The 26648-nt window shown below is 38.3% G+C and overlaps 1 protein-coding gene across 2 annotated transcripts; it reads left to right on the top strand.

Moving 5' to 3' along the window:
• Nucleotides 1–4368: 4368 nt before the first annotated feature.
• Nucleotides 4369–17011, top strand: LOC145784254 (double zinc ribbon and ankyrin repeat-containing protein 1-like). 2 transcript variants are annotated; one of them, XM_082596041.1, is made up of 15 exons: nucleotides 4369–4498; nucleotides 5968–6115; nucleotides 6412–6547; nucleotides 6946–7045; nucleotides 7262–7346; nucleotides 7836–7947; nucleotides 9056–9172; nucleotides 11323–11529; nucleotides 11979–12196; nucleotides 12498–12679; nucleotides 13408–13511; nucleotides 13983–14094; nucleotides 14352–14479; nucleotides 14591–14874; nucleotides 15460–17011. In XM_082596041.1, exons 1-15 carry the CDS (start codon nucleotides 4390–4392, stop codon nucleotides 15665–15667), a joined length of 2250 nt encoding a protein of 749 aa, XP_082452167.1. In that variant the 5' UTR covers nucleotides 4369–4389; the 3' UTR covers nucleotides 15668–17011. The 2 variants fall into 2 exon arrangements, with proteins under 2 accessions (XP_082452167.1, XP_082452168.1); XM_082596042.1 differs by lacking the exon at nucleotides 9056–9172.
• The last annotated feature ends 9637 nt before the right edge of the window (nucleotides 17012–26648 follow it).

Genomic DNA, 26648 nt, shown 5'->3' with positions numbered 1-26648 from the left:
TTATTTAATGCTGTTTATACATTTTATGCACCATAAACGTGGTGCAAGCAAGTAACATCAGCAGATTCAAGATGCGTACCTGTATTTCAGGAATTTACAATTTATCAAAGCTCCATAATATATTTCATGAAACTTTGAACGTTTAAAGTAGAGACTGCATACAATTGTTTGTAAAATTTGGTTTACTTATTTTGCGAAGTCACGTTTAACTTATTCTACTTTTTTTTGCATTCTGACAGCCGAATCTTTGACCATTTGCAATTTACTTTTCGCAACGCTTCGCTGGAAACAGCTACAATTACAGTTTTTATGCAAAATATTGAGAGTCCCTGTTCGTGTGTTATCTCCAAGGAGATTGTGCACAACATTGCAGGAGTGCAGGACTAAGCTGATTTTTGTACTATCAAATATGTTGGTTTCAAGCAGCCATGATCTGAAATGTGACCTTTTACCGTGATGGGGTGGGATCGTAGAAGATCCTGTATGGTATTTTGTATGAATAAAACTTCTTTCTTGGTGTAAAACCACATTATAAAACCTATGCAAAGTATGGTAGCACACGCAATTAAAAATAAATATTAACATTTTAGTATTATGTAAGCAGGCTGCACTTATCTAGAATTCGGAAAAAGCAGTAGCCTACACTTACTCACATGAGCATTTGAAACAGGGGTAAGAAACCTATAGGTTATTGCTGGATTTGACCCACCAAAAAAACAAATGTTTCTGATGGTCAAACTCAGCATAAAAAAGTTGAGAATAAAATTTGCTGATGACCACTTAATTACAAGATGCAACAGTTTGTTTTTTTATTCAACTTACCATACTGCAAGAACTTCAAAAACTTTTGAACTGGTTTTGGTTTGGTTGGTTTTTGAATCTTTATCCTTGGATTGACAAAGCTTTGATAAGTTATTTCTGGTAGTTTTGCATACTTGTAGCCTAGAGGCTCTTGACGCAGGGCTGGTTGCCGAGATTAGTAGAGTGAAGTTTTCCAATTGTTGAAGTGTTATTGCTGGGGAATTATAAATTCCATTCCCTAGGTGCCGCTGACGGGGCAACAAAATTAAAGCGATATTGTATGTTACATTAATGTTATGCTGTCATAGAACTTATGCTGCATTTTTGTACTTTCATTATGAACTGGTCATCTGACATACTTTCAAAATTTTCAAGTTTTTACAACATCATAGCTTAAACAGTGAAAGAAACAGAATTGTTAATGAAAAACTAGCATTGTTTGCCAACCATGGACCAAAACTAAACTTCACAAAGTTTGATGCTAATACACTGCTAGAACCGTTACCTCTGATTAAAATCATATTATATCTTTACCTATTGACAATAAATAAATGATGACAGGAAGTGGTGGCAGATGACCAACACTAGCCCCCTAGGTCTAGATTGTGATGAGTAGAGACTGCATATGTGCCTTCTCAGACTCCGTCCTACAGCGACTCCGGGAAATGAGATGTAAAACAGGAAGAAGTTGTTGCTGTCGTTTTTTGTCAGTGTTTGGCTTTTTGGTTAAAATATAGGCTAGGCCTATTTGTAGTTTAGTTTAAGGTGTACGGTACATTATTATTAATTTGTAGGAAGCTTGTTACATGGGTCACCTATTATTAACTAATAGGCTACACCAATTTACTAAAAGGAAGAATCAGTGACTAAATATTGCTCTCCGATCTAATGCAGTGGTTGGGTTAGAAATACTTTGCCAATGCCAGGGATGGCCAGGACAGCCAGAAATTTAATTCATCTTTTACCTTGTTTATAGAGATTGATTCATTTACATAAGCTAAATACAAAACAAAGCTCAAATTAGATGCTCAAGAATCCATATTGCATATCCATTAGGGTGTGACAGCCGCCCCGACCTTTTTAGAATTTGCCTACCTTTTTTTTGGTGGTGAGGTTTTACCTGTATAAGATTCCTGTAAAGTTTCAAAAAAATTGGTCAAGGTTTAGAGGTGACCTGTGGCCACTAAAGTTTTTGGGGGGTGCGCGATGTATTTTTAGGGGTGCTTTTGCTATATCTCGGCTCCTAGACATGATAGAAGGTCGTTCTATAGCTCAATCGATGCAGAATAAGCAAATTTGTATTAGACTTATGAAGAAACTATTTGCCTAAAATGTTTAGTTTTTGAGTTATTTGAGAAAAACCTGTTTTTTGCACAAATTTTGTGAAAAATTGTTACATATGAATTAAATATTTTATCATTTTCACTTTTTTTTCTTCTTAGGGACACCTGGAGAAGTACAGAAGCTGTAAGTCTTCAAAGTTTAAACCTAAGTTACCTCATGTTTTGTTTTGTTAGAAGCATAGAAACTGAACACTAACATTGTGTTTACTGTTAAGGCAATTTTTATGGTGGTAAGTGATAATTTATATTACATGCTATGTCACAGTTTAAAGATCATCATCATCAACCAATTTTGATTATACAGGCCATGAATTAATCCTCATGTCGAGGGTGTGGCCTGTCTGTCGAGAACGAAGTCTTCCCCTCCACACCTCATTTCTTGGGTTGACAGAGTTCATGTTCAGGGCTACAAGGTCATGTTTTACAAGTTCTTCCCAAAAAGGTTTTGGTCTTCCTTGACCCCGCTGTGCTGCGATGTTAACACATCTGACCTGTGAGATCCAGCTTGAGCTGCGCTCAACGAGACCAAGCCATCTCAGTCTGCCTAATTGGAGGACTTCACTGATGTCTTTTATTTTGAGCTTTGATAGAAGTGTCCCAAACTGGATGTTGTCTTCAGGCTTGACTAGGCGAGTCCATCTTACCATCAGAGCGATGGCCAGCAGATATGAGGATCAAGAAGGGGATGATTGTGAAGATCTGCTATGAAGCCCTAGCACAGGGATTTGTGATGGATGATTATGAGGAGCTAGTCAAACTAGTGCTTTTGCATCTTGGTGAGGGAGCTGAGACCTTTGGAGGTTTTCTACATCCGGTGCTTGTCACCACGCCAGATGGATGGCCAAGATTTTATACTGCATCAAGATCGTTCTTCTCACTAAAGTTATTACTAGAGATCTTCCTGCAGGTTTTATATGTTCAAAGCAACAGCTAAAGAAAATCCAAAAATTTGTTCAGCTTGTTGTATATTCCTGTGTGCCATGGTGGCTAACCACTTTTGTGTCAACTTCTGCTCCTTGCAACGCACCTAGAACTTATCAACGTCAACGAGTATGAATAAATCGAAAGCAGTATGGCCAAAGCAGCTCTTAAAGCTCTAAAGGGGCACATGTGATATCTTAGTGAAGAACTTATTCCCCTTACCCTTTTCGATAGCAGTGTGTCTGACGGGACAAAGCAGAAAATTGTTCAAAAGCTGACAAGCTTCGAAGATCCTGGACATTCTTTGAAAAGAGAAGCAAGTGATTTTGGCAAACCCTCCTTTCCTTCCGTTGCTACAAAACCAACAGAATGATGACTTGAGCTCCTTTGTTGGAGAAGATTCTTGGAGCTTCTTCAGAATCTTGAGGATTGACACGACCTTTTTAAGTGTTGGTGTTGTCGATTGGTGCCAGAACGGCAGCTACTGTGAAGCAAAGAAACGGGTTTCAAATCTTTGTGTTGTTAATGATGCAGCAGAAAGGGGTGTCAAACTGTGCCAAGACTTTATAGACACTACTAAGACAGAAGTTTCATTTCAAAATATTCTTCAAGTAGTTGAGAACAGCAGAAATTCTATGCCCAATCAGCATAAACAATACTTACATCCATCTCGGTGTTGGTTTCTTACATTGTGATTTTTATCATCGCTGTTCCTTGCTTTCAAATGTATTTTGTGATTTTGTTTAACAACTAAACATGTGAATTCATCATTTCATTGATTTTCCATGTGTTTTAACCCAAGAAGAAAAGGTGCTAAGAACATTTTTCTCACAAATATGCAAAAAACAGGTTTTTCTCAAATAACTCAAAAACTAAACATTTTAGACTGAACATTTGTTCACAAGTTTGATATAAACTTGCCTATACTGCATCGATTGAGCTATAGCATGACCTTCTATCATGTCTACGAGCTGAGATATAGCAAAAACGCCCCTAAAAATGCATCGCTCACCCCCAAAAACTTTAGTGGTCACGGGCCACCTCTAAACCTTGACCAATTTTTTTGAAACTTTACAGGAATCTTATACAGGTAAAACCTCACCACCAAAAAAAGCTAGGCTCTGTGAAACCAAGTTTTAAAAATCATGGGGCGGCTGTCACACCCTAATATCCATATGCTTTATTTGAAGTGACCATAACAGTTTACTGAGCAAGTCATGGTAATAATCACTTAGTGCTTGGAGTGGCCTAGCAGCCTTGATTTACTTGGCACTGGCAGGTATTATGATTAAGTAAACAACAAATATATAACAAAAATTTAAAAATGACTGCTGGGTCCATTGCCGTTCCCACTATTATGCCACTGCGATTGCCAACCATTGGAACAATGAAAAATCACATTGATTCCAACACATTGATTGAGATACATTCAGGTATGTGAAACGATAAACTTTAGTTTGTAGATGGAAGCATTTTACATTGTATTTGATTGATATATGTATTAAACCTTTGCAAAACGTGTTAAATTCCTTTTTGAATTTTTGCTTCTGACATTATTCTTGTAGAATTTTATATACATTTTTCATATTACTGTAACATAGGCTAATAGTTTTATTTTTTTAAATATAACTTACTGACCTTTGCCTGTCATTAACCAATGAAATTTACTTACTTATTAAATGTTGTTGTATTTTGCAAGTTAAAAAACACAAATAATAAGCTATTCAGGAATGTAAAGTAATGGTTGTTTTTTAAACTTCATGATATGCGATTTTTAATTTTAAATATTAACATGCTCATACTCTATTAAAACCTTTGCTTTAAATGTATTAAGACTTTTTAATCACTTAAAACAAACTGTCATTGTTGGCTGGTTGCAAGCTCATGTAGTTTTTACAAAAAAGATGGTTAATGATTATAGTAAACTGTAAAGTAAAAATATTTATGCAAGATTTTGTCTATTAAATCAATCTATTGACAATTTAATTCAGTAATAATTTTGGAACCACATTTTGTGAAATTTAACTTTGGCGGTATTTTGTGGATAGTTGTGGATACTTGAGATACTTATAGTTGTGGATACTTGGGATACTTATAGTTGTGGATACTTGGAATCCTTATTGTTGTGGATGCTTGGGATACTTAGTTGTGGATGCTTGTGATATTTATAGTTGTAGATACTTGGGATACTTATAGTTGTGGATACTTGGGTTTCTACAAATGCTTGCTTAAAACTTTCAGTTGAAAGTCAATTATTTGTAACTATGTTGGAAACAAACTCTTTACAAACAATAACCCGTTGTAATAAATGGAACTCTTGTGTCTTTTCTGGCCAGGTTTGGGATTTGTGCAAATCTTGGTACAATAAAACAGATTATTTGATTACGATAGCCTACCATATTTATTTGTGTATATATAACATGCAGAGTTTGCCTCAACTATTCTCTTTCAAGGTGCGACTTATGCTCTCTGTACTATTTCAACAGGCCTCAGTTAGCGGTGTGCTTATACACGAGTGCAATTTATAATCAAATAACTTCTGTGTTCAAATAATTAGTATATGAGGTATGCAAACAAGAGAAGTAATCTCTTCATAACAATCATTTGCAATAACAATCATTTGCAATTAAGCTAAATCATTTGCATTGACAACCTAACACAAATAAATAGTCCAAGTTTACCCTTTATATATACAAATTATAGATATAGATATTGTTTCTGCCTTGTCACTGTATTATTTTAAATGGAATTATCTCTATTTGCTTGATGCATGCTTTTCATTCTTCTTAATTCTACCAGTTAAAGAGCTAATACGTTTTATGTTAATAAATTTGTAAACTTTTGATGTAATGGGATCACTTTTTTATACTAAATTTTCCCTAAAGTACTTCATCTTGCTTAGAAACGTCAAACACGAAGGTTTATTACACGGTGGACAACACCCGTCCAGACCCAGACAAGAAGCTTGGACAGAATACAACTTTGCTCTACAAGGAACCTTTCATGCTTCGTTATGGAAAGAGACACATTAAAGCTCTTGCAAGAAGCAGGTTGATATACATGAGTTACTTCACACGACAAGCAGTTTCATGTGACTTTGTTATATATCATAAAATACTATTCACTAAACACCTTAACACTTAACAGGCTGTTTCACTTTTATTGAGATCATCAGAAGGGGCTTATTCAGTGAGAATTGTTATACTTATACAGTATATTATTGTATGTTGTATCTTATTGTACATTGTTGTATATGTTGCCTTCACGTTTACAACTCTTGTCTCCATTGTGTAGGCTATATGCTTCCACTTTTATAAAACTGTAATATGTTTGTTCAACAATGCAGAGATGGAAGAGAGAGCAATGTAGTGACGAAAGTTTTCAATGTCGAATACGCAGAACCTGCTTCTTCGTCAGACAGCGACTGTGAAACAATTTCAAATGCTGGAAGCTATCAGTACAACTCGCACAGACACAGTATGGTAGGAATTGGAATAATTATTGTTTTCTAAATACACAACTCATTTTTTATTCTTCTGCGACCGTGTTATATCAATGATGTTTACCAAGAGGTGCTTGCTTCATGCATTTCAACTATAATGTGCTTCGTGTTCTATAATCTTCTGAAGCTGACTACCATTGAATAGCTTTAGTGACAAATTACCTTCCAGCTACTTGTATGAGCTAGTTTGTCAATATCTCAAAGTGAACATATGCTTTGTTATATAATCAAACTCTACTAATGACATTACCTACTTGCAATTGATCTTTGCGATTAAAGCTATTGCTATCAGCTTACTTTACATCAATATTTTTAAAATATTTTTTCAAGAAACAAAACTACTTCTGTTAAGGAACTCATTGTGCCATTTTTCAACAGATAGACTCAAGACCAGTGTCATCTTCAAGTGATGCAAGAAGAGGATCTAAAGAGGCTTGGAGGGAAAGGCCACCACAACCATCAGTACAAGGCCACTTCGGTATGCATCATTTACGGCTTTCACTTGCTTTCAAGCAATTGCTAAGTGAATAAGTAAAGTTGCATTTGTTTTAAAAGCGAGAAAAGTACTATCAGCTTAAACTTTAAAGTACAACCATCAATTCGTTTTAGTTTGTAGAACGGGAATTACTTTGGCTCATAGTGATCGGGATTTTGGTGAACTGAAACTTTACAAAAGCAACGTTTTGTTTCATAGATTTGCGCATCAACACTGGCTCGTCACCGCGGCCTAGAAGTGCAATGACACAGCGAGAAAGTTTATCAGCTAGAGATGTTGTCAGGTAGGTTTTGATTCAAGATCTATTGTTGCATGAAACTTCCGTTCCATATACCCTTTTTGCATTTTCGCATCCTAGTCATAGTAGGATGAATTTTAAAAGATGGTGTTTTTAGGAAAAATGGCTAGAACGCTTGCTAATTTAATCAAAAAATAAAAAGTCCAAAAGCATCATCATCATATATCGTCTCCGAGCCGAAGGTTGGCTGTCATTTGCTTCCACAGGTCACGCTTCGTGATTTTGGGAGAAAAATGGTTGGAATGCTTTGTCAATCTAATCAAAAAATGAAGAGCCTGAAATGTAGATATCAAACTCATGTTCAGTAAACGTTTCAAAAACGAAGCTGTTTTCACCTTCAGTATTGAATAGACTTAGCACTGAAGATGAAAACAGCTTAATTTTCGAAACGTTTGCTCGGCATGAGTTTAGTGTTTCCATTTCGTGTTCTTTACATTTTCATTAGATGATGTTTTCACATTTCTTACTATTCAGATGCGTGTACTGTGACGCTCCGCGTGCAAGAAATTCAAGCTCTAGGTTCTGCACTGATTGCGGAAAACCAGTCCCTGTAGATTCCCCTGGGTCAAATATCGACCAGGAAACCGTAAGTTAACTAGTTCTAACCAAATCAGTTTGATGATAATTTTTAGCCATTTATTAAGAGGCAAGACAAAAAAACATTTTTCTAAAGCATTTAATTTGTTTTGGTAATAGAAATTATTTATTGTGTTTATTTGGAATGAAAGATGATCAATTATGGAAGAGTTATGTTCTTTGTGACTTTAGGGGTAAATACATCGACAGAAAATCATCCACCGATTAAACAAAGTCGCCGATTAAGCAGATTTATTTGTGGACTAATTTTTTTTTATATGCACCAACCGTAATCCGCTAGTTACAGTCTTTGATAACTTCTTCTATCGAGTCTTCTAAAGTTCGTTGAATCACCACAGATTGACACATTCTTCCGCAACGGAGTTATACACTGACAGGTCCCACCTACTGCACCGGGTGGCAAGCCGAGGACAAACAAGAAGGTGGTCCGCTGTTTGGGGCTCGGTGCCACAGATACATGCAACAGGGCCCGTGTCGTAGCCCCACTCCACCATTGCAGACTTAGTGCGTCCAACACCGGTTCGGAGTCGATTTAATGTTTTCCACTTTGCCCAAGGAGCGTTTGCTCCTGGGGGGAGGGACTCTGATGGTGGGACTTTGATAACTAACCCACAGATAGACTTCGCGCACACTGATCTTTGATTAACAAATTACACAAATAGCTGATAATTAGATTAAATCTTAATCCGCTGCTTATTTTGCAACCCACCTTTTTAAGGCAGTCCTAATAAATCTTTTTACGTCCGTATTGACCGGCTGGTCCGTATTTTTATGATAGTTATGCATGATAGACAAGATCACTTCCTGATAGACCGTTTTATTCATAAGTAAGCAAAGGGCCAGCAACGTAAAACAAACCAGTTTTAGGGATAATGGCTGTAAAACGTGGACGTAATAGAAAACGTAGGGTTATTGAATTTATGTAACGTATTTTGTGTGTTATATCAACTATGCTGCTATGACATTGTAGCCGACTGTGTAGACGACAGTAGCTTTTATTACATTTCATAGAATCTTGCAAAATTTTCTTCTCTCCACTACATAACCACTCTCTCCACACTTCTGGGTATCAATCACATGCATGTGCCATTCCACAGATGGGAATGTGCACCAAGTGCCGATCCTACATTCCTCTGCTTCAATCCAAATGTATAGTCTGTGAGGAACCTCTAAGAGGAGCGCGACCAAAACCTTCTTCAACCATCAGAATGCAAGTCAGTGGCTATAAACGGAAGCTCAGTTGCTTGAATTCGCTCTTTCAAATGTGATATTTTTAGCTTATGCTGAGTTGTTTTCATTTGCAAAAGACAATGTAGATTGTGTGTCGAATCCAGCTTGTTAAAATTTAGAAAAAGTTGATGGGAAGCAAGGGCGCGGGAAGTAGGGGTGCTCAAGGGGCTGCAGCCCCCCCTAGAGAAAATTCAGCCCCCCCTGGAATTTTTAATAAGTGCTTCAGCCCCCCCCCTAGAAAATTCTGACAATTTAAGGTAGGCCTACATAACATAATTTCAGAAATTTTTTTGAACACTAATTGCTACGATGAATCGAGTTCCTGTTACGTGTCGCGCTCATCAATTGCAAGAGTCGTCAATCACAGGGAGCTATACATCTCAGTGGCGGTGCTAGCCACCTTCCCTACTAACACGGCGGTACATCGTTTATTGGACATCATTCTGCACTATTTAGCCTACGTTTCATGCGTAGGCTACTTCTGGACATTACAATAATACATGATAATGCTTGTCAAGTCTGACCGACATGCCAGAAGATACCGTAGTGCAATGAGAGGAGACGCACGTGCAAACATATTCGGCTTGGTAAAACAAGCACGCACGACGCGGCTTTATTTTGCGATTACCTGCAGCGGGGAAGTTTTTCAGTCTGCAGAAGCCGTCGCAAGACAGCTCCAAAGATCTTTGCTTCTTCAGCTTTGGAATCAATCACCACTCTCCGCGAACGGATAAAAAATCTCAGAAAAGATGAATCCGTTTCCAAGCTTATGGAAACAGCGAACGTCTTTGCGTCTGTCAATAACCTAAAGACGCCAAAGGATTTCCGAGTGAGAAAAACTCCAGCAAGATTTCGAAACATAGAGGAATCGGATGCTTTGTCGTCTGCGGGAGAAGGAGCGTAGAAACGGCAATACATCGAAGCCCTTGATTTGGTTCAAGCTGAGCTTGATCGAAGATTCGACCAGGCGGATCTGCTTACAGCAGCCAACAGAGAGAAGGTCCTTTTGATCTGTGCAAACGGTGAGGAAAGATCTGATACTGAGATCAGCTTACCCAATGCCATCAGAAAAGATCGCCTAAAAACGGAACTTAGCCTACTTTGCTCAGCGATGTTGTAAGTGGAAAAACCGCAAACTCGGTTCAAAAGGTTGCTGAGATACTATTGCAACTAAACCCTCAAACACTGAATCTTTTCAAAGAAACGCAAAATTTCGTGGAGCTCTGCTTTTGCCTCTCGGTTTCGCTTGCATCATCACAACGTTCTTTTTCTGCTCTAAGACGCCTGAAAACGTGGTTGAGAAGCTCAATGACACAAAAACGAGTTACGGTACTCATCTTGCGTTGATGCAACATGTCCACCAAAACATTTTGGACACTGTGGATGTCAAAGAACTTATGACACAGTTTATAGAAAAAACACCTGAGCGAAAATCAATCTTCGGAAGCGTGTGAGAGCTCATTTCTACAAACTGTCGTTTTCATATAACTTTCTAATTTGTTCGTTTTCATTTTAATTTCCTGAACAGCTGCTTTGCTGTTTGCCGTTCTTCATTTGTTACAATTTGCAATGTGTGTGTTTTAGCGTCGTTTTTTTTTACACAGGAGACCGCATGCCCAGTACCAGTTGTAAATGTTCCCCCATGTAAGGGGGGTCTGGGGGGCGAAGCCCCCCAGAAGCTGACAACACTACGACAGCTTCAGCCCCCCCTAGAGAAAAATAGTTCCCGCGCCACTGATGGGAAGGCAAGAAAGACAACGTCGTGTCCAGTTTTGAAGACGTAAAGCGTCAACCCAGACTGCAAAATCCGTCGTTTTTGTAAACGTCTGCAGACGTTGAATCAAAGTAAAAACCACTGATTTTGCTGCCTGGGAAGAGACAAAGTGTTCTCTCGAATTGTATCAAACTCAAACCTTTCGAGCTTTAAGTAAACGCTGTCACCACTTGCTAGTGCAGCTAACAAAGACAAATGATAAACATGAACCTTGTCTGTTAACAGTCATGTAAGCCTTGTGGCTAACGCGGATAAAGCACAACTACCTTAGTCTCGGATGCTACTTGTCTTTGTTTATAAAGTTTAAGACATGTGGAAACTGGGAATAATCATTTATTTTATATTGATTTTTTTTCAAAGGATTCAATTTTATGTGGAGCATGTGGAACGAACAACCCGTCTTCTCTCACTCATTGTGCATCCTGTGAGCATCGCTTCCCAATCCCTGTTCACTCCGGAACAAACGCTCCTCCTCTTCCACGACTAGATGGTGAGCTCGTCCGATGTCCATCCTGCTCCAGAGTCAACAATCCGGATGCTAGATTCTGTGATTGGTGTGGAGAGAAGGTATGTATTTATTTCCTCCAAGAATATGCGACTCCACAACTGAGACAGCCTGAAAGCTCCTTGGGACATGATGGATGTGAGCATAGCTGCATAAAAACTGAACGAGGTGTATGCGCACCAGGCCTCTGTGCAAAAGTTATGAATGAAAGATTTGACTTTTTTTGGCTGTTATCTCCTGTATTTGAATAAGTCAAGGAAACAAACGCAGTGGCCTGAGATTCAGTGAATATCTTCTACAAAATCATGCAAAACTATATTTTGAAGTATGCTGCTTCATCCCAAATTCTACATTAGGCTAGTAAAGTTTTTTCTTCAGCGCTGTCTTCTGTGAAATTGTGTATCATTGTTACTTTGTATCTGAAGAAAACTTTTATATCTTTGTATGGCCGTCTGTGACACATAAAATATATAAATCTTTAATATCATTGCATCTTGTGATCTTTTTTTAGCCCATTCCTGAACAAAGTCCTTTAACCTGTTCGCTTTGCAAGCACAACAATCCTCCATACTCTAAGTTCTGTTCTCAATGTGGATCGAGATTCGTGGCTCCAGATCGCATGGATCCAAGAAACATTGATCTTGGAAATCAGGCCGGTACCATTTCATTCAAAGAACTACCAATGTGGCAAACTGTTCCACTACCGACGCTACCGAAATCGCCACAAAAGTAGGTGTTCTCTGCAAAAGTATATTTGCGTTGTGTTTAAATTGTTGTTTAAAACGTTCAATCAATCAATGTAAAAGAGACGGATTTTGTTACTTGATGGCAAGTCTCTCAATTCTTATCCGTGTGACTGGTGTTGCTCATACCAATAGTAATTTTTGATAGAAAATTTCACTTGCTTTTTTGCGAATAATTTCCAAAATCTAGCTGCACCTATCTCTTTATTTACTCACCCATATCCGTTGTCACATTAAGTTAATGTCGAACTGATAGGAATTAACTAACGCATTTTGTTTCATTGCAGTACCAGGGTGGTCCGTGCTGCGAAACCTCGGACGAATGACACGCAGACGCAAACAGTCGGGATGTTTTATCCTGGAGGAAAGAAAGTCCACCAGGAGCAGGAAATGATGCAGGAGATAAGGAATCAAGAGCTCAAAATGAGAGATAAAAATCCTCCACTTACCGCTGTTAGCCCAGGCCGGGGTCAGTAAGTCTCGGCTACTGTAGGAATGATGTTCAATGACTATTGAGTGTTAGGTTGTGATCTATTCACAGTTTGTTACACCAGTGTTGGAGCCAGATGAGAGCATTGTTGGCATCGTTGTAAAGGTGGTTGTAATGTTGTTGTAATGTTAGTTAGCTCACGATTTTCCGTCCTTTGTTTACCGTATTCTGAGGGTTGGACGTCAGCAAATTTCGATCCGGCTTGATGGCGGCTTTTCACGCACTCCTGTTTTGAACGTTGACCGCCACAGGGTTCCCATTTCGTAGGTCGCTCCGCATGCTATCGCATGAACTCTTTTTTGGCCGTCCGCATGGATTACACCCTTCCGCCTTCAGCGAATAAACCTTCTTTGGCCTACAAGGTTATAATAATGACGTTTTTACTCGCAAGAGAAAAAAGTTGCGACAAATCGCTTTTAATTAACACAATAGTTACCAGGAATTAACTCCTTACCAGGGTTGCCCAAAGTACTTTTAGCCACATGTCACATTTTTCTTTTTGTGAGTATCGGCGGCCGCATTAAAATTTTCACTCATTTTGTTTTTAAAGAATGTATATTCTAGGAGCCCAGACGGGGACCGCAGATAGTGTTCCCGCTGGCCGCACTTTGGGCACCCCGCTCTATACTACTGCATTGGAATTCCCTTTGTTTTCTGAAAACTTATCAAGAATGATGTACCGTTGAAACTTTTCTACTTTGGTGCAGGTTATTGGAGGAAACAGCTCGATCATATTTGTGGTCACTTGCGTGGCTACACGAACAACGACGTTGAGTTTCGATCAGTGATCGCTGATCCAAAGTTAGGAAAGGTAACCTGGCTTCAACTCAAGCTCTGTGGTAGTTGTGGCATCATATGATAAACGTATTTTCAAAATAAACGACCTCTGAAATAGTTACGTGGCAGCCATGGGCTTTATCCAGGGGGGGGGGGGGTGATCATCCCCCCACACTCAATGGACTGGTTGGAATGACTAAGACGAGTTGAAAGTTGTTGTTGAAATGACTATGACGATTTTAGCCCACTGTATAAAAATCACGCCCGCCCCCCGAATTCTAAAAGTGGATAGAGCCCCTAGTGGCAGCCCAATTTTTCTTGAGAAGAAATGATAAGTTTTGAGAAGATATTTTTTAGAATTTAGATTAATGAACATTTTGCGGCTTCAAAGAAATTTTTCTCAAATGCTAGTCTTCATGTTGGCCACAGGCACTGTGATTAATTACAACGAAAATAATTCAGCTTTATTTCCGAAAAGCCTATTTTAATGTTTTTATACCTCCAGATACTATCCACTGCTGTCAATGAAGGAGAAGAAGAATTGACCGTAAGCATGACCTTTGCCCTCAAAGGACATACAGAATATGGCGATGGTGGAACGCGGGGATTGCAGCGAGGTTGCCAACAATTAATTCATTTTTCAGTTGCTTAAAAATGCCAATGTGTGTGAAAAGAAATTCTCTAGTGCTCTCCAGTCAAATGCCGGTGGGTGAAGACTTAGGTTAAGCGGCTGATAGGCAAGGAAGCCAATCTTCGTGTTCGCCTTTAAGCAAAACTTCTGTAAGCTATTGAGTATAGTAGCTTACTTTACCTTGATGTTTAACTTATTTCTAATTGTTGTTATCTTGTGATCAAAGATTGGTATTTGTTTCAGACTTGTATCAATCAAAGAAGAAAATTGCATTTGGGAGCGCCTTTGACAAAGATTTAAACGACACGGAAAAAAACGGAAAGAAAAAAAAGAGCAAAAAGAAGCCTGTTTTTCTGGAGGAGCGCATGCACGTAAGACGCTGAAATATGAGGCGAAATAAATCACCCTCACTTTTATTGAGCTGCAAATTCTTACAATGTTAACTGACTACTTGTCTTGAATATTTCATTTCCTCCTTTTAGCCAGAAGATCGTTTGCTGGCTAAGGAGATGGGTCCACGAGGAGATGGAAGAGCCAGTGAAGTGAAACAGCTTCTGAAGGAGGGTGCTGATCCTAATTATCTCACTTCCGAACGCCGGTCCGTGCTTAGTCTTGCTGTAATGAACAAGCATCTTGACTGTGTCCGAGAGCTGATCAAAGGAGGAGCGGATGTAGATAGAAGATCTGGTCCTCATCACAACACTCCACTGCACCAGGCTATCAAGTTGGGTCCGGATGGTGAAGACATGGTGAAGCTTTTGCTACGGTAGGTATTTAAATTATGTTTATAATTTCGTTCTCACCTATTCAGTTTCCAATTTTTGACAACGCAAAGCCATTGCTTGGATGATAGTCTTCGCAATAAAACGCTAACCACGAATTCTTAATGGCTAATGAGTCCAATCCTGGCTTTAAAACTTCAATTATATTTGGGACGTTTGAGATCCTTTGGGGAATTGGTTGAGGGCGTAATTGACGTTCTTTTCTTTGTATTATTTTTTCTTTTAATCTTTGAGATTTGCTCTTCTTAAACGTGGCAACATCTTCATGAGCGGCAGATCTCCAAAGCAGCCTACCCTTTGCAGCTTTTTCCCAGTTTGTGTAGTCGATATTGCACTTTTTTGCGGTTACTTTTCAGTGAGTCTTTATACCGCTTTTGTCCACCTACTGAACGCTTACCTTTAGCCAATTCAGTAAACATACGGTAATTTTAAATTGACCGAAATTCAGAATAACTTACTTTTTCTTTATTTCCACGTTAAAATAGTCATGTCATGCAGACGATGATATCTGTAATGTTAAGAAATGTAATTTTTTGCAAGTTTTTGTCTTACTTTCCACTTCTTGTTAGGTATGGAGCGAGACATGACGTTAAAAACGAGCAAGGCTTGTCACCATATGACCAGGCATCAAGGTCAGGGTACAAAAATATTTTGTCGCTGTTTGAGAAACCAAAAGAAAAGAAAAAAGTTCGCTCAAGAAAAGTCTCGGCCGAAGAGAAGAAATCAAGTGAAAACACAGATAGTTCTGGATCGAAAAGCGACAGCGAAGACTTTTAGCCGTTTTGTTGCTTTATGCCAAACTTGGGTATGTTGCTATAGCGTTTCGTAGACGAACACCATACAGTGTGCTGGAATGAATGGTTGTTTATATAGCTGTGGGAAACGAATGTTTTATTTTATCGAAACGATTTTCTTTATAAATGGCTGTTCGAAATGTAACGACATCGTTGACAAAGAAATTTAATTCAAGAGTATAACACAATGCTCTTTCTGAGCTTCGAGATTCCAGTGCGATTTGTTTTCGTTTCGAGTTCACAACGAAACAATAATTTCAAAACGAAATTCTTCACTGAAAAACTGATACGACGAGAAGCGAAAAGCAAACAACTTTGCTTCGAATCCAAGTAGGTTATTTTCAAAATATTTTTGTTTTCAACAACACCGGTTGATGATTTTTTACGTGTTTGCTTTTAGATTTTGTTGTGATTTTATTATATGCTGCAAAATGTTTATATGTATTTATAGAATAGTGATACAATAGAGCTTTGAAATAGCCCTCTGCAAATTTATTTAACAATCACGTCACCGTAGTAGGCCTGTCTATCAACTTGTTGAATTTCCCATAAAAAAAACTTTGAAAATGTATTTTGGCAGTTTTTTAAGATTAGTACTGTACTAGCAAGGGCATGCAAAAGTAAGCGTCAGATCTTCATTCACTTAAAGTTATTCTGTTATTGAGTTTCAATTTGGTTACTTGTTAAATTACTACACTTACCCCACTGTAAATGGACTACACTTTTGTCTTGAAATTTGTTTGATTATACTTCAACTCAATTATGTTCAACTTTCAAAATGGCGTTTGTGTTTTGCGGAGTCTACGTTACTATGATAGGTACTTTAATTATTGTCATCTGTATTGTAGCATATCTTCATTTTTTTCGTATTATACTCGACCGACATTCGACTGTAGATGCGATGTTTTGAACGGCCTCCATTTAAAAACTTATTCGGGCGAATGAGCTAAAACCATCTTTGAAAAATGGTAGCGTTTTAAACACTGTGGAATGTGGAAGACATCTTCAAAAAACAACACTTTTACGGGAATTGAGTGAGCAACAATAGCTTAGAAAAACAAGGCCTCTTAGTGAAACTTAGAAAAGCAATAAAGTAAGCTACATAGATCAGCAGAAAGCTGGGTATTCAATATGAATAAAGTAGGTTACTCTTTCTCTCTCGCTTCGTCAAATCAAGAAACTAAACCGGGCTGTTAACGATACAAACTTTTAAAGCAATTGAAAAAATAGTTTGATATCTTATGTGTTTAGTTGTGGTTTTGTCTAATAAATCATTTGGTGCCTTGCTTCACGTTTATTTTACATCAAAATACAACATTGCAAATGTATTGTAGCTAATGGGCTTACTTTAGTGCTGTTGACGGATTTGATATGAGCCTAAATCTCCAGTTTCCGTTTGTAGGCCTACATGTATCCACTTATAATTAAAGTTTAACTGCTTTACTGTTGTGAGCAAATTATTCCATCCACTGGATGCCATCGAATGGAGAGCTGCCCTCGAAGCGTTTTACCCAACTACAAACACCGAAAGTACGATAGCTTTTCTTCGTTTAAAAATGGATCTTCCACAGAGCAATCAAGGCAGAAACGATTTGCGTGAAGGCACCTCACAGTCGTACAAGTCATCAAACGTTTAACCTGTTACATGAACGATACAACAACAAATCGGGGAAAACAAGTTCATTGTTTGCAATGCAAAGTTTTCCTTGCTATTGGTAGCCTGTAAGCGAGGAATAATTATTGAGTATGCCGTATCGTCAGTTGTTACACAATGAGCTTATTATGCAAGCCGTTTGATACGTAGGCAAGTAGCGTTGACGTTGAGTCCAAGGAGTTGAAGTCGACGTTACGTTAGCGTTGACGTTGAGTCCAAGGAGTACTTTCAGACCCGGGCCTGGGATGATTGCAATGGCCCAAAATCTTTACAAGGGACCCGGAACTTGAAAGAATCACCTCGTATTGGTTGGATGCAGTGGGTTTTTCTTAGAAGTGCTTTAATTTTGGGGCCCGAGAATCTCATTGGTACCGGCCCTAAGTTATCCTCTCAACGGCCCTGTTGATAGGCCTACCTACAATAAAATGTTGTGCTTTCATAAAAATCGACAAAATCATTTTGTAGCTTAACTTTTTGGTCATACACATAACCTACCAGCTCACAGTGAAACTTATTTTGTTGTGCAACAACTCTTTCTCTTTTAGCCATAAAGAAATATTTATTATAGATATACGCAAAAGGTTAACATGTCATGTGATTTAACATATACGACCAAATATCAGAACATAACATTTAATACGATATCTAGGTTAAAACATTTTGATAAGTAAGAATACAAACAAAAAAGCATCATACAGGTTCTTACTAAAAAAAACACAATATTACACGATTAGAAAACTTTTCATTAGAAGGCGGAGGCATTTCACAAAAGATAAATTTATTTTTGAAAAGGTCAACGCGGTGGAATTTTTGATTATCTGGGACTGTTGAAAAATCCCATCGTTTTCCTCTACCAACTCTTCGTTACCGGTAAAAGCCAGTCATCGAATAAGGCTACGGGATTTTGTAAAACATATTAATTTTTCTCGACCGTGACAAATAACAACAACTGCATTGAAACATATGTCTAATTGCTTTTGATGCAAAGCACAAAACGCACATATCCTCAACTCGTCTCCTTCGTCACAATTCGTATTTTTTGCAAGCAATGATCTATTTAGACCAGACTGAATTATTCAAAACGTCTTGCTTCAAACTGACTGTACGAGAGGCAAAACTTTTTAGTCTACGTTGGCTATATGCGACTGAGATACATCGTTAACATAGAGTTACAAACTTTAAACCGAGTGGGCTACACGTGAAATACCACTTTTTATGTGTATAAAAGAAGTTAAAGTTGTGGTTAAAAGGTTTGCTTTGTATTGAAAAATACAGTATATTGATGGTATCTTTACGAATTAAAAAATTATGGAATTTAAAATGTGATAATGCATTGAAGCCATAACGCTCTCATAGAGGAATGAAACGAACAAACCAACCCTCTAGAAAGCAACATATCCTGTATTTACATTTTTTGCTTTTATTTAAACTGTGACTATCGAGCTCTATTCAGTGCGCTTGCCTCAGTAGGTATAAGCCTGAAGTTAAGCCACTGTTGGAAATTTTCAATTTTCTTACACAGTTAGGCTATAGCTATTGTCAATGTTTAAACAAAATAAGAATCATAGCAGACAATTGCATTACCAGTCAAATTTCTAAATGTCCTACGTTTCTGAAACAGAGTATATAGGCTACTGCTCCTCTGCCAGCAGAAATTGTGCTTTTTACGTTGTGTTAACGTCGCAAAACGTTGTAAAAGAGATAACTTTTGCTAAACGGGACAGCAACTGAAGTGAGCATCTATTTTATAGTTAGCCTATTTCAGAAATTTACCAAACGCTTGCTAAAGAAAAATGAAAGGCCACTTGTTATCAAAGGCCACTTCCCAGTTAGTAATCATAAGAATGTTTTAAAAATATTCTAATAGTTTTAAAAGCTCGATCAGTCAATAAAAAAATACAACGACTACACGAAGTATTATTTCATTAATGAGATGTTAAAAGCACGAGAGAATGCAAATATGGTAAAATATCTTTTCAAATCTTCTAACATGGGCTTTTTCCGCTGACCATGTTGTGAGCAAAATTCTGAGGTAGATTGAATCCTTTTTGAAATATACTGATACAGTCTCCACATCCAGAGATGCAAGCAGTGAACGGAGAGAGGATCACCCATAAAAGAGCGCAAATAAGTCCAATGGGTAAACCGACAATCAATAGAGCCAAAAGCCAAAAAATTGACCACAGCCAGCCACAATTTGCCATTTCACTGAAATAGGTGTTAAAATTATTTTGTCACAGATTCCACACTTGGTAGGTCTACTTCTGAAAGAAAGACTTTATAAACTTTGTTGATTCCGTTAACTACCGGTAATCTATTTATAAAGTTTAAAAGTAGGCTATTCTAAATTCTAATCTACATACATTGGCTAATTTTGAATCCAATCACAGTACTAACACATTTACGACAATAACATTACTTTGTACACCGTACCAACAAAACTGGTAGCCTCCAATGTAAAATATTCAGAGGAAAGATGTTTTATGGTGGTATCTTTTAAATTCATATTTAAGAACCTTAGTTTGATATTTTGTATACAATATAAAATCCGTTTTTGCTATCTAGGAAGACACAACCGCACGCCATTGAGCGGTGTCGAACCGGCAATTTTTTGAGTTCCGTACCAGGGCTCTCACCATTCGGCTACGCAGCCGACAACAGGGCAGTTAATCGCGTTACAAAAGAACAAATAAGTGTGAGCATTTACGTTACTTTTAGGTTTTTAAAGCTTTACCGACAGCGGAGTTCCCAAACTGGGCGATATCACATCCCAGGGGCGGTGGCGTAGCTAGGGAATGTGCCGCCCGGGGCGGATTCAGATTTTGCTGCCCCTTCAAGAAAAAGCATGTGAAAATGAAATTTAATTGACTTGAAGTGGAATTATTCTATGTTTTGAACCAGTAGCGTAGCCAGTAATTTTGAAAGGGGGGTTTTAAGGGCTGGCGGGCGAAGCCCGACGGCGTCCTCGTCAAAGACGACACCCAGCGGCGGGGGGTCTGGGGGGCCTCCCCCAGAAAATTTTGAAAAATTACTTTGGATTTGGTGCATTCTGAGAGCATTTTCAACAAAAATGTGGGTATAAATCCCCTAGTATAAATATTCCTGTAAAATAGTGCTGTCCGGTGGCATAGCAAAAGGATAAGATCATGTTTTCTTGGGAATTTTTTGGTAACTTAGTAAAGCTAAGTCTCTATGTTTTCTTGTTGCTAATTCCTGGCTGAGATATTTGAATGTTTGGTATTGGCAAAACTCGCTCTTTTAATGGAGTTTCGTTTAAAATTAGGCAAACTTTGTTTTAGAGACATAGAGACTGAAAGCATCATTTTCAATATCGTGACGTCACATGCGTGCCAAAGAGGGTTTGTAACCCCCAAACCCCTCCTCCCCCTTGGCTACGCCACTGTTTTGAACGTTGCCATTCTGTTTGCTTTTATTTTCCGTGTACTTTTGCATTATCAACAAAAAAACAAAACGTCCTGTCTGAAAGTGCCGCCCCCCAGACGTGCCGCCCGGGGCGGTCCGCCCCCCCGCCGCCCGGGGCGGTCCGCCCCCCCGCCGCGGTCCGCCCCCCCGCCCCCCTAGAGCTACGCCACTGCCCCGGGGTCAGTTTTTAATTCACAGTGCAAAAATGTCAAGAGGCGTTTAGGTGCCGACATTTTTTACAAGGGGGAAAATGTTATGCCACCAACGATTACGAAATATAGGCTAGGCGCTGCCTTGCTGATTACACAAGGTAGGCTTTTAGTTATTTTCCCAAATATTTTTAAAACAACTGGTTATACAATATGCTTCGCGAGACATGAATAAAATTGCTTTTTTATTGGTATTGCTTGATACGCCTTGAGAGAATGATGTTTTAAAGCTGATAATGGGGAAAGTACTGATCTACAACCTTTCTGGGACAAAACTATTTAGGCCTACCTGTTTCTGCACATCTCAAATTGAACTTTAGATGCCTCTGAAGCAACCTCCTACTTTATGACAACCGGAAAGCACGGAATGTGACAAGCCTTCGCTCCGTTTCCCTTACGTTTGCAACGACTGTTTGCTAAATTCACTTTGTGTAATGAGCTATATGTAGGCCTGCCGCCCTTCTCTTTAGAACTTTGGGCTATGCTCCGAAGCAGCTGTAGTTTTGTTTCGGAGTTTTTTCGAGCTGTAGCCTACATTCTTATTTTGTTAATTCAATCCACGCTTTGTTTCACAATCATTCCAAGGTATCCGTTACAGAAACAACCAAGCCGCTGGTCGGCTTGGAATTTCAATTGCCTTTATATGGCTTCGGCTACCTCTGATGTAACAGTCATGCTGGTCAGTCACGCCCTATTGCTTCATCGTTCACAAGGCGAACTATCTACTTGATTGTAGCTTCTAGAACTACAATGTCTTTCGTCTTGTTACAGTCCGCATATACTTGATCAAATTTTCCAAATGTCCTGAACGTTCATTAACTGTACCTGTCTGTAGCCTGCGGTGAGGTAGCATACTCGACAAAGCACTTGGGCGTGACGAGACGCGAAACTGTAAGAAGTTATCCGGTGGCTTACGTTTGAACGTAAATGAAACATGCGGAAATGTTGTTTACAGATTTCATTGATGGATAAAGTTTCACATGCTTTTTCTATGCCACAAAGTCTATTTATCAATTTGTATCGAAAAGCCCGCACCTGACAAAAACTCTTTTATTTTATTAGCTGTGAATTTGATTACAAAACTGCTGGATACAAAATTTTTTGCGATATAATCAGATCTTCTCTGTGGCTAAAACCAAGCTGCAAACCTCTACGTTAGGGCAAACTTAAAGAATTTTGTGTTTTCGCCAAAGCCAAACAGTCATGACCTTGTAAAACAAAAACCCTGGAATCTAAAGTTTTTGACTCGGAAAACTTGATGTTTTTTTCTAAATACGATGTCAATCGATCAAAAAACTCCTTTAGAACTTAAACAGTTGATTATAAAAGAACTCAAACGAGAAAACATTTTAAGAACTCGAACGAAAATCGGTCTGATTTGCAACTCTTGGGTAAATGCGCCAGCTTCTTGAATCTTGACTGTAGAATTTACTGTATTTCCACAAAACTAAACCCTGCTATTAAAGTTTTAAATATCGGTGTTCAAAGAATGCCATTGAGTAGTGTCATAAACATTTACTGTTGGTTAATGCTAGCCTTCTTACTCAAATAACATACTGTTCAAACCGCAATAAAAATAATACGACTCTCCAAGAGTAGGCTATGCAAGTAAAACTGTTGATCATGAAAAGAATTTTTGCTACTTAGCACTTAGCAGTATGCCCACCACTGGCTTACAGCTTCGTGAGTTATAAACGAAAACGATCAATGGTCGTTGCATGCAGTAGCGTAGCCAGGAATTTTGAAAGGGGGGGGTTTTGACCACCCAGCGGCGGGGGGTCTGGGGGGCCTCCCCCAGAAAATTTTGAAAAATTACTTTAAATTTGGTGCATTCTGAGAGCATTTTCAACAAAAATGTGGGTATGAATATTACTGTAAAATGGTGCTGTCCGGTAGCATAGCAAAAGGATAAGATCATATTTTCTTCGGCATTTTTCGGAAATAAAGCTAAGTCTCTATGTTTTCTTGTTGCTAATTCCTGGCTGAGATGTTTGGTATTGGCAAAACTCGCTCTTTTAATGCAGTTTTGTATAAAATTAGGCAATTTTTTTTAGACTGAAAGCATCATTCTCACTATCGTGACGTCACACGCGTGCCAAAGGGGGGGTTGTAACCCCCAAAACCCCCCCCTTGGCTACGCCACTGGTTGCATGTGTATTCCTTATAACAACATCTACGATTGCAGGCAATAGAGTGAGAACTGTCGCTCTTGAAGAGGGAAGTACGTAGGCTACTGTAAAACATTTGGAGTAAAAAGTTATATTTGAAACACTTTGCTGTAGGTCAACGGAGTAGAGCACACTATAAAAAGACTTTCATCTCCAATCTGTCTCCTCAGTAGGCCACCTTCTCCTTTAATCTAACTTTTTCCGCCGCAATGTCTAACACTAACCTACCCCTTGCCAACTGTCTAACAAAAAATTTCTCCGACTTCTTATTTCAGATAGGACTTCAGGTATTTATCCTGCAGTCTCTGTTTTCTTCTTTAAAAAATTGACATCCCTGATGGATGAAATTTATTCCCAGGAGGTAACGTAAACTTCCCTAAATTGAGAATCCTTGCTCTTTTTACCTACTGACCTAAGTAGCTCAACGTAACTTGAAACGTAGTCTCAAATGAAGCGTCATGAAAAAAGTGTGAAAAGCAGTCTTTTATCCACGCGGAAGACAGTGGTAGGCTGTAAGAGATACACTTGTTCTCTGACAATCCTATTAAAAAGCGTAAATTGATATCTTTTGCCAAAAAATGTATCCTAATCGTTTGAAAATTGATTGATTGTGAGAATCTTTTTTCTCAGATTAAGAAAACTTGTGATAGGGCTACCATCTGTCCTCTTTTAGGAGGTTTTGTCCTGTTTTTTCATGAAAAGTGAATTGTCATCCGAGAACACTTGAAAATGCTCAAATGTCCTCTTTCTTGCACTGCTATTATTTTCAACAGAATTTTATTTTTATGTGACCAAAGCTAAATAAGGCTAAGCAACGATACCAAAAAGGAAAAGTATGTTTTTTTGTGAGCTGTGGCAGAAGAAGGCTATCATTGTTTAAGAAAAGGATTTATTGACTTTTAAATTGAGAATGGCCTACATTGCTTGCTGTGGATGGTGGGCTAGATACATTTATTTCTGTGCCAAACGAAGACAGTGTTTCTCGATGACCATGTTAGATGTATTTTTATTGTTCGACTCCTGTGTTGCCTTTTTAGCTGAATAGACCACTAATTTTATTTTCCGAGTTCATATGCTTTGATTGGATGCTTATTCTGTCTTACACCAAAGAACAGGATAACGCTTTTTAGCGGTGTTGGAAGTATCTGTCAGAGAAAAATGTTGGCATTGATGATGCTAAACTGTTCGATGTATATCAAAGCTAGAGCAAATTTGTACAAACACGTCTTAACCTGATAGCTAGCGCACTTTAGCTTTTTTTTTAAATGATGGCACATTAAAAATGAACAGAATTGTTCAAACATTGTAGAACTATGGATTTTTTTATGAATTGTTAAAAATCGAGCAATTCTTCGTCTGCGTCTTCGTCGGCTATGGCTCAAAATGCAATGTATAAACGCATGTTTTTTGTGATGAAAAGTGAACTGATGATAAATGAACAGCAAACTGTTCATCGACTGAATCTGACAAATAAATATGTTTTTACTTTAGTTGTCAGTTGTCACTGTTGCTGCATGGGCCTATTATCATCCAAAAACATGTAAAAATTGTTTAAACTTAAAATATTCCACTTGCATTTTACTTGCTTACTAAACATGTCCTCTTTTTGTGTGATAAAAATATGGTAGGCCTACTTTAAGAGCCTTATCCTGGCCACTGACGTAGGCCAAATCAACCCGCAACTTTTGAAAAAGTACCATTCAAAATCCCCTATACTGAAATTTCACTGATCAGGCGGCGTCGATCAGTGAAGCATGATATGATATTCGCAGTAGTGTTTCAATGCGTTGTTAATGTAATAACTAGGGTCATTTTTATTTTGACCTAAGAAAAAAAAATTGGCTTTATTTTTATCAAATTTTGACTTAATTTTGACCTAACGAAATTGCTTATTTGTAGAGGGCACAGTTCTTCCTTGAATTGATACCAGTTACCCAAACATAATATTTTGTCGCTTTCAGACCCAAAAGTAATATTTTGTTGAAAAGTTAAGGTGTTTTATAGATTATAAAAAGTGCGTCGTGTTTTTTGGCGATAGGAAAATCTCGACAAATCTGTCTAACTTTTGCTGAAGACGATGTAGCTTGCTTCGACATTTTTGTATTAGCCTACAGAATGTCAGCAGGCTATTCTTAAAATCCAAACTGATGATCTTCGAAGACCACGTTTGTGAAGAGGAAGTGTTTTATAAAAATTATTTAAATACGTAACAATGAATAAACAAGGGACAATTTGCGATAAAAGTTACTGCTGATCTAAGTGGGCATTGTGACATATTTCCTGCTTTTATGGGTTAATATGCTTTAATTGTGTCGCAGTACCTGATTTACAATGCTTCCACGAGGATTTTGACGAAAATTACTCTCAAGAAAGACAAAAAGTTTGTCAAAAGCCATAATTTGACAAATTTTGGCTTTATTGTCAATTTTGACTTTATTTTGACCTATAAACTTTTTAGAAACAGTCCCCTAGGTGCTGAAAACAACTTTATTTCTTTGAATCGTGGATAAACGAATTCCTTAAAAATTTTGACTTTATTGAATTTTGCGGGCCCTAGTAATAACCAATATTTTTGTGTAGGCTATTATTGATGATTCCTAGTTAGACCTTGAAAGATTGAAATTTCCGCTTGATGACTCATTGTTGTCTGTGAATAATTCCATTCACCAAGTGCCGCTGATGAAAAGCAGTCATTGAATGCGTTGCTCCAGTGCACACTCTCAGAGCCCAACCAGCGGTACCCTACTTGATCTTGCGTTTTTTTTTGTGCAGACAGCCCGTCGTTTAACCAACTGAGCTATCGGGGCAGACGATTATGGGCAATCACCAATAGACAATGCTGACAAGACAGAGGGCGACTCTGACAGTTAAATGTGAAGTTGGACTCAGCTGGAACTGCAGAACACCACTCCATCTATCCCTGACCATCTAAAGACTAAGGGTCGAATGCAGAAAGATAGCTCAAAACTAGTTTTAAGCAAGCGGGGCTTGGATAGTGGCTTGAGCCGAGTTTTGCGCTGCAAAAACTATTCTTACTTTGAGCCTAGCTTAAAACTCGTTTCATTCCAGGTTTTAAGCCACCAATTTAAGTCGCCAAAAATGGCGACTTAACAGAGGCGGATCTTGACTTAAGCATTTTTGCAAACTGGATTTTAAAGGATTGTGGTGAAGTTGTGTAATTAGTCCATCGTGCAGGGCACTTTTTGAAGCTTTGATCCGCCGCTCTTTGATCGATCCGATCTTTGAAGTCAAGATCCGCCGCTGTTAGCCTAAGTCGCCTTTTTTGGCGACTTAAATTGGTGGCTCAAAACCTGGAATGAAACGAGTTTTAAGCTTGGCTTAAAGTAAGAATAGTTTCTGCAGCGCAAAACTCGGCTCAAGCCACTATCTAAGCCCGGCTTGCTTAAAACTAGTTTTGAGCTACCTTTCTGCATTCGACCCTTAGAGATGGGGATAACTTAATAAACTCAGCCCTTGATAGCAATAAAGTTCATTGACTGATTACAGTGA

The sequence above is a fragment of the Aplidium turbinatum genome, chromosome 15, assembly GCF_918807975.1.
Source record: "Aplidium turbinatum chromosome 15, kaAplTurb1.1, whole genome shotgun sequence".
In the NCBI taxonomy this organism is placed as follows: domain Eukaryota; kingdom Metazoa; phylum Chordata; class Ascidiacea; order Aplousobranchia; family Polyclinidae; genus Aplidium; species Aplidium turbinatum.
This window is presented reverse-complemented; position numbering and strand designations above follow the sequence as displayed.

Coding starts and splice junctions, on each gene's coding strand:
- LOC145784254 (XM_082596041.1), top strand. CDS start 4,390: ATGACTGCTGGGTCCATTGCCGTTCCCACTATTATGCCACTGCGATTG. Junction 4,499..5,967: donor ATTGATTGAGATACATTCAG/GTATGTGAAACG, acceptor CATCTTGCTTAG/AAACGTCAAACACGAAGGTT. Junction 14,095..14,351: donor AACGCGGGGATTGCAGCGAG/GTTGCCAACAAT, acceptor TATTTGTTTCAG/ACTTGTATCAATCAAAGAAG.